The 20,050-nt window shown below is 41.6% G+C and overlaps 1 protein-coding gene across 1 annotated transcript in view; it reads right to left on the bottom strand.

Annotated features, from left to right (window-relative positions):
- Positions 1-2,287: 2,287 nt before the first annotated feature.
- LOC118096494 (deleted in malignant brain tumors 1 protein) overlaps positions 2,288-20,050 on the bottom strand; it is a 90,083-nt gene continuing 72,320 nt past the window's right edge. Inside the window, 18 exon segments of the mRNA XM_060275199.1 lie at positions 2,288-2,516; positions 2,931-3,307; positions 3,686-3,861; positions 4,613-4,642; positions 5,071-5,103; positions 6,144-6,455; positions 6,623-6,652; positions 7,510-7,821; positions 8,956-8,991; positions 9,282-9,308; positions 10,419-10,730; positions 11,786-11,829; positions 14,198-14,213; positions 14,687-15,028; positions 15,119-15,163; positions 16,372-16,407; positions 17,497-17,838; positions 19,521-19,556. Of these exon segments, the coding sequence (XP_060131182.1) occupies positions 2,288-2,516; positions 2,931-3,307; positions 3,686-3,861; positions 4,613-4,642; positions 5,071-5,103; positions 6,144-6,455; positions 6,623-6,652; positions 7,510-7,821; positions 8,956-8,991; positions 9,282-9,308; positions 10,419-10,730; positions 11,786-11,829; positions 14,198-14,213; positions 14,687-15,028; positions 15,119-15,163; positions 16,372-16,407; positions 17,497-17,838; positions 19,521-19,556 (2,735 nt within the window).

Below are 20,050 nucleotides of genomic sequence, written 5' to 3'. Positions count from 1 at the left end.
GGGCTTTTTGCCGTTTGCCTTCCCCTGGGGGAGTCAAACAGCGAAAAACCCCGCCGCTTCGCAATTCGGCTCCGGGACTGGCTTGGCGGTGGCGGGTCTTCCCGCCACCGCCAAGCCGCAGCGGGGGCTTTTCGCCGTTTGCCTTCCCCCGAGGGGGAGGCAAATGGCGAAAAACCCCGCTGCGCCGCAATTCGGCTCCGGGACTGGCTTGGCGGTGGCGGGTCTTCAAGCCAGTCCGGCGGGCCAAGCCAGTCCGCAGCGGAGGCTTTTCGCCGTTTGCCTTCCCCCCCACTTCGACTCGGGGACTGGCTTGGCGGCGGCGGGAAAAAGGGGAGGAATTCCTCCCCTTCTTCCCGCCACCGCCAAGCCAAAGCCGGCTTCCCTCGGCGCCCGCTGCCGCTTCGGCTTCCTCGGGTTCCCAGAGGAAGCGCCGTCCCATGCCGGCGGTGTGCGGCAAGGCTGCCGGGGGGGAGCGCTTCTCTCCCCCGCCGCCTCACCGCGCACCTCCAGCATGAGACTGGGCTTCGGAGCGGCGGTTGGCGGAGCGGCAGTTGGCTGTTCCCTGGGTCCCTGGTTGTCTCTCCGTCCAATCCCTGTGTCCCTGGCACACATGCGCAGTACCCCAGGGACACACGGGACAACTGGACGCAGGGACAACTTGGACATTATATATATAGATGCCATTTTGTGTTTGTTGCATTTTTGTATATGATTTTTATCCACAATCTTCTTCTGTTTAAGAGAATACTTTATTTTTCTTCTAAATATGCCACTTTTGATGTGCGTTTTATACTTGACCTTTACCAGTATTATTTTATTTTGATATCTTGCAGTGTTATATTTGCTGCTTTAATTTAGGCTGAAAACTGCTTCGATGTTTTTTCAAAATTATATATAAAATGATATAGGAATGACTTAAATAAATAAGTAAATAAGACGGAGAGAGAAGTTCATTTTAAATTTAAGACTAGAGGAATGCAGGAGAATATCAAGGGGAAGAGTTCTGTGCTAATATGACAAAGGTCCTTGTTACAGGTTTTCCATGATACCAACCAATGAGCCTGCCAGAGTCACAGATGTCATAGAATCATAGAGTTGGAAGAGACCACAAGGGCCATCCAGTCCAACCCCCTGCCAAGCAGGAAACACCATCAAAGCATTCTTGACATATGTCTGTCGAGCCTCTGTTTAAAGACCTCCAAAGAAGGAGACTCCACCACACTTCTTGGCAGCAAATTCCACTGTCGGACAGCTGTTACTGTCAGGAAGTTCTTCCTAATGTGATGCTATCCAAAGCCTGAGCCACATTGCATTAGATAGTATATGTCTGTGTGCATACTGGTGTGTGCATATGTACATTTGTACAGATATTCAAGGCAAATTTTCAAGGTGGAATGATGCAATGTGTTTTCTGATTAGAAAGCTAATGCAGCTGTGTAAACATAAGCAATGCCCTGGTAAAATTGGCATTCAGCTCATCCACCAATGCAGCCTAAATATGTTCATTTTTGCTACTGCTTATATGACTATATGCGACGCAGGTGGCACTTCGGGTTAAACCTAGGGCTTGCCGATCAGAAGGTCAGCGGTTCGAATCCCCGAGATGGGGTGAGCTCCCGTTGCTCGGTCCCTGCTCCTGCAGTTCGAAAGCTCATCAAAGTGCAAGTAGATAAATAGGTACCGCTCCGGCGGGAAGATAAATGGCATTTCTATGCACTGCTCTGGTTTGCCAGAAGCAGCTGGACCTAACGGTCAGGGGTCTCTCTACCCTTTACTATATGACTATACTGTATACGTGCATATATTCTTTAATACTGTTTATACCATGTGCCACCTGTATAGCTCCAGCAGCAGTGTCTTTGACCTTTTACCGTAACTGTCTTTGACCTTTGATCAGTTTCCTCCAAGAGCACCTGGATCTGGTCCACAACCACCCGCTCAATAACCTTGGATGAAAGGTTGCCTGCTCTCAATGGGGTTGCCCAGGTGGCCTGAGTGTGTGAATTATGGTCTCCATATGATTACATACACAGAAACATGATTTTTTCCCCACAGCTAGCTTTATTTGTTTTGCTAACTAATTGTGACGACTTCAAGCTAAAGGTTTTACAGATCTTTCATACTGACTACAAAGATACCAGATGATCGGAGTTACAAAGGCAGATCCAAGCATGTATTCTGGCATCTACGGAACTGTCTACAATGATGAATTCAAGATAATGCCACAAACGAAGTCATTATGCAAATATCCTCATTGCCCTTGGTGGGCATTGCTAGGTGACACTACTTAATGAAGCTTAAATGGGCCAATAACTTGCAGGTGTTCTTGACCAGAGCTTATTTCTCTCTTACGCCTGGTCAGGCAGCCTTGATAACATCGAGATTTATAGTCATATGCATCGCACACCACAATTTTGCACTGTAGGTAAACTGTTGACCATTTGAAGTTGGGTTTAAAGCTGAAGCGGGTGACCCTCTGTCTATAAGAACCCACATAGCTATAATCTTTAACACACCTGAAAAAAAATAGAGAGGAAATGATAAGCAATTGCAATTTTGCCCAACAGACACATAGTTGCAAAGCAGTCTTCCATAATATAATGCATTTCCATATGCTACTTTCCAATAATACATGCATTTTTATTCATACTTGACCCCAGTATGTGCATTTTTGTACACTGTAGATAAAACTGCACGAGAAATTCAGAGAAGGAAAGTGGAAAGATGAAAGAAATCCAGGGAAAGAGGTAGGAGCCAATCGTGGCCAAATAGAAGGTAGAATCTATAGAGACAAAATAATAAAGGGATGGCTGTGAAGAGCTTAAAGTCCTGGCAGGATAGAACCAGCTGAAGTGAAAGTGTGTGTTTTCTAATAATTGACCCTGTCCAAAGTATGCAAAAAATGTTTGTCAGCTTATTCTCCCCCTTACCCGTTTTGTATTAGAGTATGTGTTGTAGTTGTGAAGTCATGAGGGCTAGGCGAAGCCAAACAGGTGTCTACGAAGAATATTTGCCTCCGATTACAGTTAGAGATTTCAACTTTGAAGTTTTTGTCCTGGTTCATCTTCAAAAAGTAGGGCATGGAAACTACTTGGCGTGCGAAGGAAGGTGAGTCATAAAATAAAAATTTCATATGGAATAATCCACTTTGCTTTAGGCCTTCTTCCGTGGATTCCATTTCATCTATGTTGTGTGTCAGTTCCTTCATGGCTCTTGGTTCCATTTTGCAGATGAATATAAACTGAGGATTTATACCAGTTCCACGGCTGTTGACAGTATTGGAGAAACTGCTAACCCCTCCATTGTTCTGTTAAAGCATTAGACAAAACACATGGACAGTAAGTTTAAATATACTGTAGCAAATAAAACCAGAGCAAAAACAAACCAGGAGCTATTCAACAAAGCATAGTTTCCTGGTTCAGATTAAACAGGAAACTACAGTTAATGAAATACTTATTAGTTAGGTCATTCATGAGAAGAGGAGTGAATGGATTGCATGCATGTCCATGAGCCTTGTTTATACATGGTTTACAAAACCAATATATGATAATTTGAATGCAAAGGGGCCCCAGGAGGTATAATTTAACAACTGTTTTATTTTTGAAACTCACACCCTAAAAGTTATCCAAATAAAAGCTATCCAATTATACCAATATGTCTTATGATCAGATATACACTTCCTTACCTCCCGCCTTGTCCCGCAACCATCATATGGTATATAGAATATAAATTCGTCTCTTGTAGTCTCAGGTTTGCAGGCTTGGTCACTCAAGTACAGATTGCACTCAGAGCAGCCTTTTGAAGTGAGATATTCTCTGCCAATAACTGCCTTCATGTATTCGGGCAAACATGTAAGTGTTACTGGACAGGGGAAAGAAAAAGAAGAAGAAGTATTGTTGGGTACTATAAGCAAAGAAAATAATAATGTCATGTTGTGTACATGCACATATGCCCACTGGTTAAAAGAAACATTCTCACAGTACATTAGATTTCCACTAATGCCTTTTGTTGTAGCCTATGGTCACTTTATATTGTTTTTTCAATTATAGTGCTTTATTGGATTGTTTTTAGATAATTTGGTTTTATTTCACCCAGAGGACCTTGATATTTTGATATATGCAATTCTTATATATTTGTTTAGTTTTTTTGAGCTGTGAGCCATATTGTAAAATATAGAGAAGTGCAACATCTGAAGGACCTTTAGGTTCCAAGCTGTGCAATAGTCCAGCAGGTGCTGGTTAGGTCAGTTTGCTTAAAAAGGGGGATCAAACAAAATTCTTATCCATCTCTCTTCCCACCTATATGTTCTTGTAAAGATTATTTCAGTCAACAAGTAGAACCACCTTCCCTTTTCATACTTCACCATGGCCTCAAGCAACAGGGAATGAAGAAGAACGCGAAGGCTAATTTTGAGGCCTTAGGTAAAAACTATACATGGATTCCAGAAATGTTCAAAGCAGGAGGTTTTTGAGTGGGTAGCGTTTTTGTCACTGAAGGCGGAAACATCATGGTCCAAAATATTCTTATGGGCTGCCAAAGGCCCACAAACTGTCTTAGGGAGATGTTTTATCATACATTAGTTAAAAAGCAACAATATCATTTTTTACATTACCAGGATCTGTAGTTGTATCATCCACAGGAGCTATGAAAAACAAAGATGATGTTGTTGTTGTTGATGATAATAATAATAATAATAATATTTATACCCCACCCATCTTGTTGGTTTCCAACATATATAAAAACATAATAAAACATTAGACATTAAAAACCTCCCGATACAGGGCTGCCTTCAGATGTCTTCTAAAAGTTGTATAGTTATTTATCTCCTTGATAACAGAAGATAACATATAAAGACTATCTGTTTATGACATTGCTTTAGTGTAATATATTTTAGGAGTGGTACCTAAATGGCTCTCCAACACAAGAGTTATTCCATGGTCAAAAATGTCAGTTTAGGCAGCGGTTTCTTGACAAATACCAGGCATTGCTGGTGTTGTGAGACAGTACATATTTTCAGCTCTAAAAACATGCATTTCTGAATTATTTGTATATCACAAAAATATTAATTACCTGCTGTAGTGGTGGCTTGGGGGGCAGCCTTTGCTGTTATATAAAAAAGGATTGAAATGAAATTACTCATTTTTTAAAGTGACATACATATTTGCAACATATTAAAAGTTATGCACCACCTGCATTTTTTTATGCTGCTCATTAGCGAATTCCTACCTGAGAAACCCATTCTACAATGTCCACAGAGGTAGGATACTGTATTATGAAAACACAATACCTCATGACTCATAATGCTCACCTTAAATACAAGGAAAGCATTACTAGGCTTCCTCATTTGGCTCGCAGAGTGGTTTGGTCCAAACTATGGCTACCTATCCATCACCTGACATCAAGTGATGTCATATGTGGAACAGATAAATCCACGGAACCAAACTGAAAAAAGGAAGAATCAAACAGAAAAGGAATAAGATTCTCCCCTTTCCAGCCACTGGTAGAGTTCAGCACTTTTTAAATCCCAAATACGTTTGCAAAGGATAGGAGGACAGTGCACTCCCGATTCTTCCTTTCAAGGTGAGTCACCTGGCATCATGTAGCATCAGTTAATTGGCACGTGAAAGGCTTCACTCATCTGTTAACGTGGCCTACAGGAGGTGTGGGAATTCTCGAAATGCCCCAATGGCCAGATCCAGTTCCCCCATTACTGCTTTGAGCAAATGACAAGATGGTGTCCTCTCACATTCTGTGTATGGAATCCCACTAGATTAACAGTCAAATCTTACTTCAACACTGGCAATGGGAAAGTGTCATCCACCACACCCAAGGGCCTACTGGGGGGGGGGGGTTCAAGGCAGATTGTGTAGTAGTCTGCCAACATTTCATTGCTATTCCCCACCCCTCAGCATCTACTGCAGCTAAAGGCTCTGCAAAAATAGATTGACTGAGACAAAATCAAGTATTCAGATGCCTCTGTAGCCATTATTGCAGATAACAACATCTAAAATGTAATTTGAGACATTGATCTCAAGGTGTCACATATTAGGAAAAGGAATGTTCAAACCAACCTTTATTGGATACCAGTCACTTAGGCATTAACACATCTTATTGTTATCCGTTATCCAGAAACCCAAGTTTACCTGAGCACATGACACCAGCATCTTCCCTATGAACACAATTATGTATTCCCCAGCCTCTGTGGGAGCACTGACTCAAGCTGTCTTCATTCCCAGTGCAGCGGACATCATCCATAAGAATTGAGCCTGGGCCTTCACCAAACTGAGCCTTTCCTAGTGCCGAGATAGCATCTCCACATCCAAGCTTCCTGCACACAACTTGTGCATGGGTCATGCCCCACAAATCGTCACAGACTGTCCCCCATCTTCCGTTGTGAAAGACTTCAACCCGCCCTTCACATGCATGTCTTCCATTGACCAGTTTCACAGCCCCTTCTAGAAAGACAAAAGAGAAGGATTGTTTGCAAGGTTAGCTCTATATAAATTTTGCCACAAGTGCTGCTCATTGCACAATTCCTCCAAGGGAAGCCTGTTCAATAATATCTTCATATTTAGAAGAAAGATTTAGGATTATATTATAGAGAATGTAAGGAGCCTCTTACCTGTCGGAGCAGGTGTGGTCTGGACTGGTTCTTGAAAAGAAAGAAGAAGAGAAGTAAGTAGAAAAATGTTCGCTGGTATCAATATTGTAAGTAGGACTGATGTGGTTTAAAATGCAGCAGTAGACGCTGCTTATCAAGAAAAGTAGATTAGATGAAAGTCATGGGTGGTTCTTAAGAAGGGTGAAGAAAGTGGAATATAGCAATCCAATTTCTGCTTCAATTAGGGCAATGTTTTAGTTACCATCTTTAGTGGTATCATGTGAACAATATCTCTTTTAAGGTTTTTTTTTACACAAATAAACAAAACGGTAAATGGGTGACTGCAAGGGGTAAGCACTGTAACTCCATTTAAGTGCCTATCAAAACAGTGATTGTACGTGTTACCCAACCAACAGCATTTTACATATGTGTTCAATATTATGCAGATAATGTAATTCCTCAAGAATGATTTTGTATTAAATTCAATTTTGGTTATTATTAAAACAGTACTTTAAATCTAAATGGTCTTAAATAGTCACTGGCCCCTCCCCAGTGCTGTCTACATCTTTGGAACATGTCTGCCGCAGTCAGCTTGGTGAACAAACACAGGCTATCGTGGTTATCTGGAACAGTAATGGCTCAGCATTTCAGCTCAGCCTATGCATGTTTGGCAAGCTGCCCCATTGCAGACACGCTCAGAGCACGTCGGCTCCTCTAGATCCATCTTTGTACCTCTGGCCCTCCAGATGTTGCTGGACTACAACTCACACCATCCCTGGCTATTGGCCATGCTTGCTGGGGCTGATGGGAGTGGTAGTCCAGCAACATCTGGAGGGCCAAAGGTTCCCCACACTTGGTCTATGTCTATTAATTTTTAATGGAACTATCAACCTGCAGCTGGAAAATACCTGCGCAGATGACACTAGCATCTTCACTGCGGAGGCAATTATGTATCCCCCAGCCTCTGTGAGGGCACTGGCCCAAGTGCCATTCATTCCCAGCGCAGGAGACATCATCCAGATGGATTGTGCCTGAACCAGGACCAAATTGAGCCTGTCCAGGTGCTGAGATAACAGGTCCACATCCAAGCTGCCTGCATACGACACTTGCATCAGTTAAGTCCCATGCATCGTCGCAGACCGTCCCCCACCTTCCATTGTGAAGCACTTCAATCCGTCCTTCACATCTGTGTCTTCCATTGACTAGTTTCACAGATGCTCCTGAGAAAAAGAAGAGAGAAGAATGGGTTCACTACTGGTAGATAAAGAGGCTCAGTCACAATATCAGCATACGGAGCAAATGTTGGTGCCCATCTGAACTGACATAGCCATCCCATTTAATTTTGCTTTTCAACTTTTGCGGGGTGGCTTGGGGGCAGTGCTTTTTATGGGGGGGGGGTGCAGGGGTACACATACCCCTAAACATTTTGTGAATCTTTGTACTTTTGTCCATTTATTTCCTCCGATTTTGAACTATAAAATGTTGATTTTTGTGAGTTAAAATGAGAGTACCTGTAAACGGTTTTTTAGGGAAAAAAAGCACTGGTTTGGGGTGAGGGAGATCAGCAGAGAAGTGCCGGTTGAAGTGACTGCCCAGCCACTACATATTTATTAATGTACGTAGTAACCAGAGGCATTCTGGGGATAGGTCACAGTAAAAACAGGAGGAATCCATGTTTTACCCATACAATCCCCTCTGAGAGTGACAGAATGTCAGGTTCTGTTGCACCCGGAGGAACTTGCTCCATTGCATTCAAAGAGTATGGTGGTAAGGAGCACCATGCGCTACACACTCCAGGTTGTGGGCAGCTAGATAACTGGTTCTGGAACTTTTTTAAAAAGTCAAGGAAAAAATAGTTACAGAGGCAGCGCTGCAGCTTATGGACCACCTTGCAAATAACTTTTGTTTTATTCGTCTTTTTCTTTTTTACTTTCATATTTCTGATTTTTTAAAAAATCTGCACAGGAATGGGATGGGACAGATTTAATTCCATCTCCAAGCAGAACTGGGATGGACCTGGCTTTTAGAGGGCCATCCATCCCTAGCAACTGCAGGGATGGGTGGTAGCATCATTGAGAAAAGCACTCTTGAGTGAATCATGTGCAGTTTCCAGCATGTTTATTTCCAAAGAGGTGGCAGGGTGCCATTGGGGGGGGGTAGTGATGGTGCATGTGAGAGATGGCAACACAGATCTGGTGCTAGCCGTTCCTATACATTTATAAATCATTTTGCATTTGTGGGCTATGCATTGGTCAATTCCTCCACGAAAAAAACCCACAGTATTCTACAAAGCCTGCATAGCCAAAGCTAACACTTAGTGTGATATATCATGAGGAAGCTGAGGTATCTCTTACCATTTGAAAGTGTAGTTTCCTTGCTAATTGCAGGTCCTTGAAAACCCCCCACAAAAGATGGAGAAGGGAAAAAAGGGGAAAGTAAGAGAAATATTGTGAGAAACACAGTTTTCCTGCAGTAATTTTTACTGCAGTAAAAATAGAGTCAGTTATGTAGTTTAATATGCAGCAAAAGTTACCCCATTTATTACAGATGGAATCCATGGTTAAAACAGACTTCATACAGAAACATATGTGCATTTAATAGATTTAAATGCCAGTTTGAATCTGTAAACTAAAAACTTCAATTTAGGATTGTATTATAGAGAAGATGAGGTGTTCCTTACTTGGAGTAGGAGTGCTCACAGTTGGTACTTGAAAAGAAAGAGAAAAAGTGGAATAGCAGAGTAAATATAACTTCAACGAAATCAAAATTTTACATAGAACATAAAACGTAACAGAATATGCTTCTTATCAGTGATGGTCAGTCCTTTTTTGGCACCTGAGGCAAAAGCAGAATGTGCTGCTTCTTGCCTCTGTTGTCCTGCCCTGTCTGCCCCCCACTTCCACCACTGCCAGAACACCCCCCCCCCAACTAGGTGAGATCAGGGAGCTTTCCACAAGGCCTTGGTACTCATCTTCTCTGCCCCAGTGGCAGGGAAGAGGAGCAACAATACTGCACAGCAGAATGCCTCCCACTCGCCAAAGCCTGGCAACAGGGGAATGTTCTGGCAGAAGTGGTGTTGTGAGCAGGTAGTGCCTCTTGCACTTCCACTGGCGGAAGCGGTTGCTTCATGTCACCTCATAGGTGGACCAGCTCTGCTCTTTATAAGAAAGTGACTACTGTGAGTGCTTTGGTTCTTTTGTTTTGGTTCTTAGCCACAAAGCCTTAGCCTACTGGCTTGGACATCATCCAGCCCTGTATGGCTTGACATCAGTGTTGATTATTAATATTATGAAGACTTTGCAATTTGTGGCATTTTGGGTCATGGCCCCAACACAGAGTGTGCCCTACTGTGTATTTTGAAAGTTTTCCATTGGACCAAGTCAGCTTTCTTTGCCTGGTGTATGTTCTGGAGAAACCCACAAAACATCATTTTAAATATTGATCACAAGAAATTAGATATTAGAATAGGCAATGTTCATTACAATTGGTTTCTTGAATGAAGCCAGCAAAGGCAGACAATGCATGAAACAAAGGTAATTCCCCTACATCGGTCACTTTCAACACAATCCTATACATGCCTACTCAGATATAAGCCCCATGGACTTCAATTAGACTTACTCCCAGATAAGTGGATATTGGACTGAAATTTTATATACGTTTTCACTAACCAGGTGCCGACCAGATGTTTTGGGTTATAATTCCCATCATACTTAACCACTGAACATGCTGGCTGGCGCTGACAGAAGTTGTAACCCAAGATATGTGGAGTGCACCAGGTTGGCAAAGGCTATTCTATCACCCTGAAATGAAAGAGTACCTGAGCAGATGACACCAGCATCTTCTCTATGGAGACAATTGTGCAATCCCCAGCCTCTGTGGGAGCAGTGTCCCAAGCTGATTTCATTGCCCGTGCACCTGACATCATCCATAATAATTGGCCCTGGGCCTTCACCAAACATAGCATTTGCTGTTGCTGAGCGAGCGGGTCCACATTCCTGCTGCCTGCACACAACACTTGCATCGCTTAAGTCCCACTCATCGTCGCAGACTGTCCCCCAAATTCCATTGTGAAGTACTTCAACCCGTCCCTCGCATCTGTTCCGTCCATTGACTAGTCTCACGGTGCCATCTTAGAAAGACAAAAGAGAAGCATTGGTTGCCTCCCACTGGCAGATCAAACTCTATGCAATATACATATATATAAAATTTGCATTTACATATTTACCAATTTCTTCATAATAAATTTATTCTACAATACTATATATCCAGAACTCAGATTTAATATTATGTCTTGGAGAAGAGGAAACAACTTCTATCAGCTGAAGGAGTAGGTTTCTCTGCAAGGCTGGCTTTTGACAACAGCCCATAGATTCCCTACCCAATCTATGGTACTGACCTGTCAGTCCAAGAAAATCTGGAAGGTCCAGGTTGGCCAGGTTGTTGTGTTACAAAATCACACACCGCACCGCCAAATGTAAACCAGACGACCGTCCGTCTGATGCATTATAACTATTTCTTTAAAAGTTTCACAAATACATACAAGATGAGAAAAACATACCTGGCAAAGCAGGATGGTAAGCTAGAAACAGCAAAAGAAGAGGGAGGAAAGGACCAAATCAAATACTACACTCTTTGAAGACATGATTTCCAATAGCAGGGCTGAAAACTACTAAGGCTGCAATCCTATACCCATTTGCCTGTAGTAAAGGTAAAGGGGCCCCTGACCATCAGGTCCAGTCGTGTCCGACTCTGGGGTTGCGGCGTTCATCTCGCTCTATAGGCCGTGGGAGCCGGCGTTTGTCCGCAGACAGCTTCCAGGTCATGTGGCCAGCATGACAAAGCTGCTTCTGGCGAACCAGAGCAGCGCACGGAAACGCCGTTTACCTTCCCGCCGGAGCGGTCCCTATTTATCTACATGCACTTTGACATGCTTTCGAACTGCTAGGTGGGCAGGAGCTGGGACCGAGCAACAGGAGCTCACCCCGTTGCAGGGATTCGAACCGCCGACCTTCTGATCAGCAAGCCCTAGACTCTGTGATTTAACCCACAGCGCCACCTGGGTCCCTATTGCCTGTAGTGAGCCCCCTTAAATTCAGGAGGACTTACTTCTGAGTGGATAGGTGTAAGATTGCACTGTTATTAAACTGAATTATGGTGAGATTGAATTTCTAGCTGAAGGCTTACCAGAAGTAGTGGATGCTTTGGTGCTAGGCCGAGGTGCAGGAGTGCTACTCAGAGATGTCAATGCTAGTTGAAAGAAAACAGTGAATTACAGTTACCCAGGTCATATGCTCCCTCAGTTTTTATATCCCTACGGCTAATATTTGAAATAGAAAACCATCTATTCAATAGTTCAAAAGGCTAACTATTTCAAACAAAAGGAAAAGGAAAAAAAGGATACAATAAAATAACCTTATATATTCAATACAATGTTAGCTTCTAGCAAAAAATCCTATACAAGAGTTCAGTGGGATGTAGTTATACACTATACCTTTAAAGTATATTCTTTCCATCTGACAATTCTAGGCACTATAGTTCACCCCAAACAGAGTTACAATTCCCAGTAACCCTTAAGAAATTGTAGTGCCCAGAATTCTTTGAGAGAAAGAATGAGCTCTGAATGTGCTTTAAATGTATAGGGTGTACAGTCATATTCTCTGCTAAGTGGCTATATAGGTTTACAGTGCAATCCTGAACATGCTTGATAGTGAATTGAAAAAGACTTAGGACTCAGCTACATTAGTTTTTTGTGCTTTTTTAAAAGCATGTTTTAAATGCATTATAACACTGTGACACCAGATGGTGCTGTAGAGTTCTATCTTTCGGCAATGTGATTTCCCATTATGAGGTTTACAATGCATTTTCCGGAAACATTTTTTTGATGTGTCTGGATCCATCCTTACTTCTAGGTAAAAAATACTTTGGAAGGCACTGTTAATTACCAAGCTTGAAGACCCTCTAATATTATATATTTACTACAGTTCCTATGCTTATTCACTTAAAACGATGAATTATTATATGACTGGGAAAAGATTTAATTTCTAATCCAACAAGACATTGACTCTATCTGGATCACAGCCTATTAATGGAATGTGCTATAATTATAAAATACCTGGTGCCTTTGTTGTTGCATTTCTTACTGGGGTTGAGGTTGTATTCCTTGCTGGAGCTGAGGAAAGAATTATAATAGCATCATAGATAGAAACGAACAACAAAAAGGAAATATACACACAGTTGTGTCTTCCACAGCCTGTTAAGGACTAATCGTTTCATCCTTACTTTTGTATAACTCCAGAAACAAACAATCAATAGCATTTTATTGGTTTCTAGAGAATTCTTCTGTTTCCTTTTCAGGTTTTGACTACTGATATTTACCAACATAGCAAAATATTGTGAACTCAACTAGGTTTTGCTTTGTGAAAAACATGTATAACGAGAAGGGATTTTGTACTTGGATGTCACCATTAAGATGTATGAGTTCTATTAAAATAACTTACTGCGACATTATTTATGTGTACCATTCAGACTTCACTGGTGTGCTGATACATGATAATTCATGCTATCTATACCCATCGGAGTAAAAACCTCAGTGAGACTTACTTCTGAGTAAATGTGCATAGGCATTGCACTGTAGAAAAGTTTCTTCCATAGTGCTAGGAAGATGGAACTTGTCCCATCAAACCCTAGTAGTGATAATGTTCACATTCAGTTGGGAGAGGGAAAGGACCAGAGATTCAGCTTCAGAGAAAATACACCTGCCAAGATATTTTCTGTGGGGGCATAGGTCTCCCAAATCCCAGGTTTCTTAAAACCCATTTCCATGAAAACATGATATTGGGTTGGGACTACAATCCCATCAAATCAAAATGTTTGGGAATTCCAGTTGTGTGTTAGACCCAGAGACCTCCCCCCTAAATAAAGACGCATTTGACTCAAATTTTAGTTTTGGTTTTTGGCAGAATTTAGGCCACAACTTTATTGATTACAGAAAAGTGAGTAGTTGCATAGGCTCTGGTTCGACTAGCTCCCTACACCCTTGCAGGTAGTGCTCACCCAGAGCTCTATCATAGGTCAGCCAAGGGTGAACACCTGAGGGTGAAAAGCCTGGGAACATACTCTGTTCACTCCCCAGATGCTCCCCTGGACTCAGGCATGGGCACAACTCCCTTCCGCAACCTTACAAATTGTGACGAATTGCTACGTGGTAGGCGAAACCCAAATGGCAACAGCCAATCAGCCAAGTGGGGAAGATTCCTGCTGTGCCCCTGTCCCAACGACAGACGACACATGACGGCATAACAAGGTCAAGCGCAAAATGCCCTAAAATTAGGGAGAGGTGGGCGGGTGTTCCGATGCACTAGCCAAAAGAGGAAGCTCTGGGGCTGCCACCCCATTGGCCAGATTAAACCCAGCAATGAGGGACCTACCAATAGGGTGTTGTGGCTATCTAATGGACCCACTCACAACCAGGAGGCCCTCTTTTAGGGAGGACACGATTTCCCATAATTTCTAGCCCTGTTCAGAAGAATGGGCCATACATTTGATCAATCTCCAAGTGTGGAACACGGCCAGGCCAATTAGTTTTGCCCCCAACACTGCTCACTCTGAGTGGCTCCTTTTCCTATAATCCACACATACAGTGCGAACATCAGCAGGGTGGGGAGCCTTTACTCATACTGTGCTATGCTTCCTATGCACAAGCTGTATGTGTGGATGCCAGCGGATGGGTCTTCTTGTGGTGTGCAACATCCAGGGATGGTCTGGTTGTGTGGCCTTCCTCATGCACTGATAAAACGAATGAGCAGTTCTTCTGAAAAGGGGCTCTCAATTCCATGGAGATGCTCTTATATGCAAAATAGCAGTCTCTAAAACAACAACTCACAATGCTCCCAGCTTTCAATTAATACTCACTACTTATAATGGGACTTCCTGTAGTGTGGGAAACATTTCCTAAAACAATGAAAGAAAGAATTTTGAAATAAATAAATGAATTTATACTGCAGAGAGGTGCCTTGCAAATATTATTACAAATAATGAATACTGCATAATATGTAAGGTGTGAAAACCAATAGAAATGTACATTACCAGAGCAAATGACACTTGCATCTTCCTTATGTTTGCAGTCATGGACTCCCCATCCCTTATGGGAGCAGTCCTTAAGCGAAGATTCATTCCCTTCGCACTGTACTGCATCCAGGAGGATGCTGCCAGATCCTTGGTCAAAGTAGGCACTTAGTGGAGCTGAAGTGGCTTCTCCACAACCAACTTCTTTGCAGACAACGCGAGCATCATTAATGTCCCAATCATCATCACAGACGGTCCCCCACTCCCCATTATGGTAGACTTCAACACGACCCTGACAGCTGTTCTCTCCATTCACCAGTCTTAGGGAGAAAGAATTTGCTGTTGTTCCCGATGAAGAATCATCTGCAAAAGTTGAGGGGAAATGCAACTTTTTCTAATATATAATACTGGCAAGTGTAAATTTTTTTATTATAACCTCACATTAGTTCTTACCAGTTGTAATGCTCTGTCCTGTAGACTGTGGTGGTGGTGGAGTTCCTAATTGAAATATATTCAAGATACAACACTAAATGCTTAAATCTTTGTCTACATATTTATTTCAGTCAAATTGCAGCCAAACATAACTATGCATGAGTGCTAGTTAATGCATGAAGGTTTTAAAACCACAGAGCTGTGTTCCTAGACTCAGGTCAAAGGAGGAAGTGAAGCTTCTTCTCTTCCTTTCTCTCACTATTTTCTCACCTCGTAATACACCAGAACGGACATGTCTGAACTTGCTCAAAGTTCAGACCATATGTTTGAAACTATAGTGTGCATTTTGTACCCAAGTGTAATCTACCTGTGTTCTCTTTGCTGCTGCATGGAACAGTGCATGAATCAGACTTTTGGATTTAGTAAGGAAAGCTTTTAAACATACTCAATAGCATGCTAGAGAGAAGGGGCAAGCATTTTAAGACACACTAAAAGAGATATGCAAAAGAGTTTAACAACCTATATTCCATGCTATGCTGCTGGTTAACTCTGAGAAAGTTTTTAACTGCTGGGGGCTCTCTTCTGCCGGAGGATGTGCACATTCCTGCATTTTGAATCTCAGTGCCCAGTTGATTTTTTTGTTTTGTTAATTACAGTGATACTTTGCTTTACAAGTCCATTCTTAAACCAAATCCATTCTTAAACCGAGATGTGCTTTCCCTAACGAAGCCTCCTGCCACTGGTGCCCTTCCACCATTCGGCTTCCATTTGTAGACTGAGGTAAAGTTCGCAAACTGGAACACTACTTCCGGTTTTGCGGAGTTCGTAAACCGAATAGTTCGTAAACAGGACTGTTCGTAAACCGAGGTTCCACTGTACTCACAAGTGGATCTACTTTCCACCTCCACAAAATACACAATGAAGACTTAAGAAGTTATCACTTCAGGGTGTTTGCAATAACCATCTGGTGCTTGTATTTTTAACCTCAGCCTTGTGTTATTAAGTGCTTCTTTTCTGATGTCTTTAGATGTAACATGCTTGTGTTCTCTGTTGTCTCCCACTTACAACAAAAAACCCCTTCCATTCTCAGTTTGTGTTTCCATTAGAATTCACGAACCAGCATTTGTTCCTAGTTAGCACCACTGATTTGGGGGCAGCCAAGGAAAATTAAATTTGTGCAAGAACACCTGATTCAGCTCTGTCCTCCACCCTTGCAACAATTTCCTGCAGAATTTTACCAACCAATGACAGGAGGGACTGCTGTTAATACATACCAGATGTAATGGGTGCTTCTGTGGTGGCTGGAGGTCCTGAAAATGGAAAGAAGGGTGCAAAAGAAAAAAAATGAAACTTATTTAAATACCTGATGAGAGAAACTTAAAGTTATATGGGTCCTATTTATGACATCTTAGCAGAGAAAAATGAAACTTATTTGAATACCCGATGACAGAAACTTGAAGTTATATGGGTCCTAATTATGACAGCTTAGCAGATAACTATCGGAGAAATATAATGTTTATAAACTGATTTATTCTGATTGTTCTATTCTAAATCCTAGATTGAGTTCCAGATTGAGCTAGGGAACCTGACAAGCAGATTCAGTTTCCAAAGTTCTCACTGTCTTTAAAATATGGAATCTGCACTTTCCCCTTGTAGTATTTTTTAGATTTGGAAGATGTCAGGAAGTGATTCCCTTTCACTTAGCACTCCTGGCCTCACTCTCATTCATCACAATAATGGAACATCACATCATCTAATGAAAGTGATTTGCGGGAGATTCAAAATGGACCAGAGAAATTACTCCTTCTTCCCACTACCTGTTATGTAACGGGATGACTTGCTACCACAACATATGCCCCGATGCTAATTGCTATTGAACATGATTATAAAGAGGGAAAGTAAATTACAGTATATGAATTGCATTTGCACTGGTTTGTCATTGTCTATTAGCTATGGTATATTCAGAACCAATATTCCTTGGAACATAGAGACATTCAGAACCAATATTCCTTGGAACATAGAGACATACCGGTAGAGCACCTGCCACTTGCAGGACATTCCAATGGAGCTCTAAGACTTGTTGTGTTATGAGCTTGAGTATGCCCACATATGTCTTTAGATTCTAGCCTATGCCATTATTATTGAAATTAGGTCAATGGCTGTGCAGTTTTCAAATAAATGTATCATCAGATGCAACCCCCCTGCTTCAGAAACTTCAGCACCACTTATGAGATGAAAGAATATTCTCCGCAGTGGATGGAAGGGTTTTTAATTTAAAAAACAGAAAAGGAAAAAAAATAACAACTGTATCCTTGCAATACAGGCATAATATATATGCTATATTTGGAAATATCTAGAAGAGATGCTGCAAACACATATGGAAAAATAATTGGAGGTACCTGAGCAGATAACACTGGCATCTTCCTTATGTTTGCAGTCATGGACTCCCCATCCATTATGAGAACAGTCCTCAAAAGAAGATTCAGTCCCGTCACACTGTACTGCATTCAGGAGGATGCTGCCAGAGCCTCGGCCAAAGAAGGCACTTAGTGGGGCTGCAGTGGCTTCTCCGCAACCAAGTTGTTGGCACACAACCTGAGCATCCTTTATGTCCCAATCGTCATCACAGACAGTTCCCCAGGTCCCATCATGGTAGACTTCAAGGCGACCCTGACAGTTGTTCTCTCCATTCACCAGTCTTAGGGAGAAAGGGCTTGCTGATGTTCCTGATGGTGAAATCTCTGCAAAAGGTGATGAAGAATGTTACAAGACTATTTCTCGTTCAATAATATGTAATAATAATAATAATAATAATAATAATAATAATAATTTTTATTTATACCCCACCCTTCCCGGTCTAGAAACCGGGTTCAGGGCGGCTAACAACAAATATAAAACACTGATTAAAAACAACTTAAAAAGCAGCTTAAAACAACATAAAATACAATATAATAATAACATTTGTGGAAAAAATGCTAAAACTCCACATTAATACTCACCAGTTGTCACCCTCTGTTCTGTAGATTGTGGAGGCAGAGTTCCTAATTTAAAAAAAACAACCAGATGCAATACCAAATACTGTATATTAAATTTTGTCCACATATTATGAATTTGGTTTAAAAATCTAATTAAGGTTTTAGAATTTGGCTCTTCAGGGATGTTTGCAAACTGGTCTATATATCTTTAACCTCTTCTCTGTGTAATAATAATAATAATAATAAAAATAAAATTTTATTTATACCCCGCCCTCCCCAGTCAAAAACCGGGCTCAGGGCGGCTGACACCAACAGAATTACAATAAAACATAAAAACAATTAATTAAAATACAGATTAAAATACAGTATCAAAATTTAAAGTGCAGCCTCATTTCAAGTAGTCCACAAATCCAAGCCATGAGGGAGGAAAACACAGGGGTCAGGCTGAGTCTAACCCAAAGGCCAGGCGGAACAGCTCTGTCTTGCAGGCCCTGCGGAAAGATGACAAATCCCGCAGGGCCCTGGTCTCCTGGGAAAGAGCGTTCCACCAGGTTGGGGCCAGTACTGAAAAGGCCCTGGCTCTAGTAGAGGCCAATCTAGCCATCTTATGACTCGGGATCTCCAGAATATTATTGTTTGTGGACCTTAAGGTCCTCCGTGGGGCATACCAGGAGAGGCGGTCCCGTCACTGTGTTGCCTCCAGATGTAACATGCATATCTTTGACCTTCTCTGCTTACATAGAAGAAGCAAAAAAAAGTCCTTTCTCAGTTTGTGGTTTCATCAGAACTCAGAATCACAATCTGTTCCTGGTTTGAAACTGTTTTCAGGGCAGATTATCTTTTGCCCACTCCACAGTTTATTGGCTTTTTGAGATAATGGAAAACTATGGTTTGGTGCAAATTTAGAAGCTCCTTATGTAGTGGGGTAACGAATGAAAAAGCCCAAGGCCCATAGCTGCTGATGCCCATAATGTTGATTCGTGATTTGGCATTATGTTTCAGTTCAGATTGTGCATATACGAAGAGTAACTCTGACTTTCATTTACCTCTAGATACCAGATTACTATGAAAGAAGTCTGGCTAAAGGGTCTTCAAATTTCCCATTAGCTCTCTTTATAAAATAAATTCATTCTATGGAAGTGCACACTCTTCTTTTTGCTGCCCCATGATACATGAAAATCAGGGGTCTAATGTACAACATGTTATTTTCTCTGAAGAGGGCTGTGCTCTGAATCTATTTCTCTTTATATACTAAATAGCTGCAGGATACAGCTTAAGGGAGATTTGGCATTGGGCAACCATGGTGAATGGGGGGAAACTGCAAAAGGTGCTACTCCTATCACACTCAAGCTCTCTCTTTTCTGCCAAACAAGCCAAACAATCGTAGCAGAGAATGTTGGTTGGGTTTTTTTAAAAAATAAAGCATGATAAAGTCAAAAAATACATACCAGATGTAATGGGTATTTCTGTGGTGGTAAGAGGTCCTGGAAATAGAAAGTAGGACAGCATAAAAATAATGCCCATTTAAACACCAAAAGGGAGGAACTCATTGTTACTGTATATGGTTCTTAATTATGGCACCTCATCAAGAAGATATTGGAGAAATTTAATGTTTAGAACCTTATCTGCATTGTTCACTCTACTATAAGTGCTAAACTGATTGAATGAGAGAGCCTGCATTTTAACTTGCCAATTTCTAATTTTCTCATTTCCTGTTGTGGAACCTTCACCAAAATCTATGGGTATGTGTCCATTTTCATTACATGACAAATCTTTGCTTTGTGCTTTACTGTATACTGGGGAAATGGCAAGAATTAAGTCCCTTTCACTCAGTACTATGGCTCCACACCTATTCCTCACTATTCTGGAATACCAGAACATGTAATGAAAGTGAAAAATAGACTTATAATAGATCCAAAGGAAATATTCTCCTCACCACCTGGGATGAAATTAGAAGTTCTTCTATCATGGGATGTGC

Source organism: Zootoca vivipara, chromosome 5, assembly GCF_963506605.1.
Source record: "Zootoca vivipara chromosome 5, rZooViv1.1, whole genome shotgun sequence".
Lineage (NCBI taxonomy): Eukaryota > Metazoa > Chordata > Lepidosauria > Squamata > Lacertidae > Zootoca > Zootoca vivipara.
This window is presented reverse-complemented; position numbering and strand designations above follow the sequence as displayed.